We start from the raw sequence: 2,061 nt of genomic DNA, 5'->3' as shown, positions 1-2,061 counted from the left end.
GGGGCACAGGGATTGATACTGGGAACATACCACCAGGGTTTGGAGGATTGGCGTTGCCGCCGCGGCGCCCGGAGCGACCGGAGCGTCCAGGCCGAGCCTCATTCTCCTGGCTACAGCCGCCGGAAAATTCGACCGGCTCCTCGAAGGAGGCATGGATCTTCTTCTCGTCGTGCTCAACAAGACTGGCAGGAGGTCGGTCAGTAGGCAGCAGAGGAAAAGGCGGACCCCATGGGAAGCAGCCTGGCAGATGCAGGCGTTCTGGCCGGGGAAGGGTGTGGCGTTGAATGCATGGACGCACTGGGAGTCGATAGCCTCTTTGAAGCGACGCCCGGAGTCCGGCTGGAAAAACTCGATCTTAGCGGCACTTTGTGGGTATGTGTGTGTGTGTGTGTGAGAGAGAGAGGGAGGGGGGGGGGGCAGGTGGTGTTTTCGCAGCTCGGGTGTAAAAGCACAGAGGAGAGTAGATGAGTGGGCATGTGTATGTGCATGTGTGTGTGTGTGTGCACGCATGGAACGCACCCGCGAGACATCCCGTTTAGCTTCTCGTCAGCGAAAATGATTTGACGGACATCCGTGATGTTGAAGGTGGTGGCGATCTTCAACAAATCCTCATCCGAGGTCCACTGCGCAGAAGCAACACACCAGCCAGGTCCAAGGTGCAACGTCGCGTGAGTTGAATTCGCCATGTGCATATACACATGTGTGTGTATGTGTGTGTGTATGCGTGTGGGGGAGGCGGGAAGGAGAGCGCAAGAGACGCCAGCAGCATGTGACGTCGCAGGCAAAAAAGAACGCACCCAATGCATGTTGTAGACATAGCAGAAGGACTTGGTCTCGCCAGCACCAGAAAGAGCCTCCTGCGGCGAGGCACTGGTGCCCGACATGTGAGGCATGTCGGCGAGGGTGGGATCAGGGCCGGGGCCGGGGCCGGGGCCGGGGCCGGGACCAGCAGGCTGTGCAATCGGCGCACGAGCCACTGGCACGGGGCGCTGCATAGGCGGAGCCAGGCTTCCGGTCGGGACTGCGGTGGTAGACATGGTCAAGCGCACTGGGAAGCAGAGGGAGAGAGAGAGGGAGAAAGAAATGCGGAAGGGGTTAGGCTCATCACAAGGCACTCAGGAGACAAGGCAAACGAAACGCGGCGTACAGGGATCCGGGCCGGGATGGTCGCCGGCCATGGGACCGCCCGGCGGGGCGCCCAGGTGCTTGGTCTCAGAAAGGATAACCGGCTGACATAGCAGGCAGGGAGAGCCACGCCAGGCGTGTCACGTTAGCCACAGTGGCAACATTGGCAAAGAGCGGAGGTGTCCAATCAGGCGGAAGGGGGGGGGGAGGGGGGGCGATAGGTTGTACCACGGCCGAGGGGGTATCCGATGTGGTCAAAGCCGGCTCGATCGAGGATGGCTTGATGGCCGCGGCGGAGAACTGCCGGGTCGAGGGACATGCGGTGATCAGTGGCCAGGATGAGCAGCAGCAGCAGCAGCAAGGTGACAACCAGTATCCAAGACGCACCTCCTCCTCCTCGAGGACAGAGCCGTAGATGTCAAGGTCGTCCATGCTGGCCTATAGGGGGGGTGGGGGGGCAAAAGCAAAGACGCGCGGGGCCTTCCCTCAGAAGTGTGTGCGCAGGGTGCACGCGTGGATGTGCGGGCGAGCTTGACCAAGCGCGGCGGCGGAAAGGCGGTAGCCGAGGAGACAGACAGGTAGGCAAGTAGCGGCAATCGGCAGCCGGCGAAGGAGGGAGGGGGGGGGGGGCGAGAAGGACGCGCGAGGGGGAGGAGGAGGGAGGTGATGCGGAGGCCAGTTGGCGCCCCGGCGGGCCGCGGGCGCCCGGCGCGGGATAAATCCCAAGACCTCGAGGCCCCGAAGAGACCGGCTGCAGCTAGCCCAGCGGTGTGCGGATGGGACGGGCGGGTGAGTGGCGGAAGGACCGGTTCCCGGTAGCCTGCCCCCAGCTAGCCATAAGTTGGCAGTCGCAGCGCTGCTCCCCTGCCCGTTGGCCCTCCGTGCTGCCGATCCGCCTGGCCGGATTTCAGCCTGCCCCCCCCCCCCCCCCCCCCC

General features: G+C 63.6%; 1 protein-coding gene across 3 annotated transcripts in view; it reads right to left on the bottom strand.

Annotated features, from left to right (window-relative positions):
* Window positions 1-1,581, bottom strand: part of H696_04071 (hypothetical protein) — a 2,865-nt gene extending 1,284 nt beyond the window's left edge. For all 3 annotated transcript variants that reach the window (XM_009497950.1, XM_009497949.1, XM_009497951.1), the window contains exons 1-7: window positions 1,513-1,581; window positions 1,354-1,425; window positions 1,148-1,229; window positions 798-1,048; window positions 520-623; window positions 299-364; window positions 31-182 (exon numbers count right to left, since the gene is read on the bottom strand). In XM_009497950.1, the coding sequence (XP_009496225.1) occupies window positions 31-182; window positions 299-364; window positions 520-623; window positions 798-1,048; window positions 1,148-1,229; window positions 1,354-1,425; window positions 1,513-1,557 (772 nt within the window). In that variant the 5' untranslated portion in view covers window positions 1,558-1,581. The remainder of the gene's footprint in view (window positions 1-30; window positions 183-298; window positions 365-519; window positions 624-797; window positions 1,049-1,147; window positions 1,230-1,353; window positions 1,426-1,512) is intronic.
* Window positions 1,582-2,061: the final 480 nt, after the last annotated feature.

The sequence above is a fragment of the Fonticula alba genome, assembly GCF_000388065.1.
Source record: "Fonticula alba strain ATCC 38817 unplaced genomic scaffold supercont2.6, whole genome shotgun sequence".
NCBI lineage: Eukaryota > Rotosphaerida > Fonticulaceae > Fonticula > Fonticula alba.
This window is presented reverse-complemented; position numbering and strand designations above follow the sequence as displayed.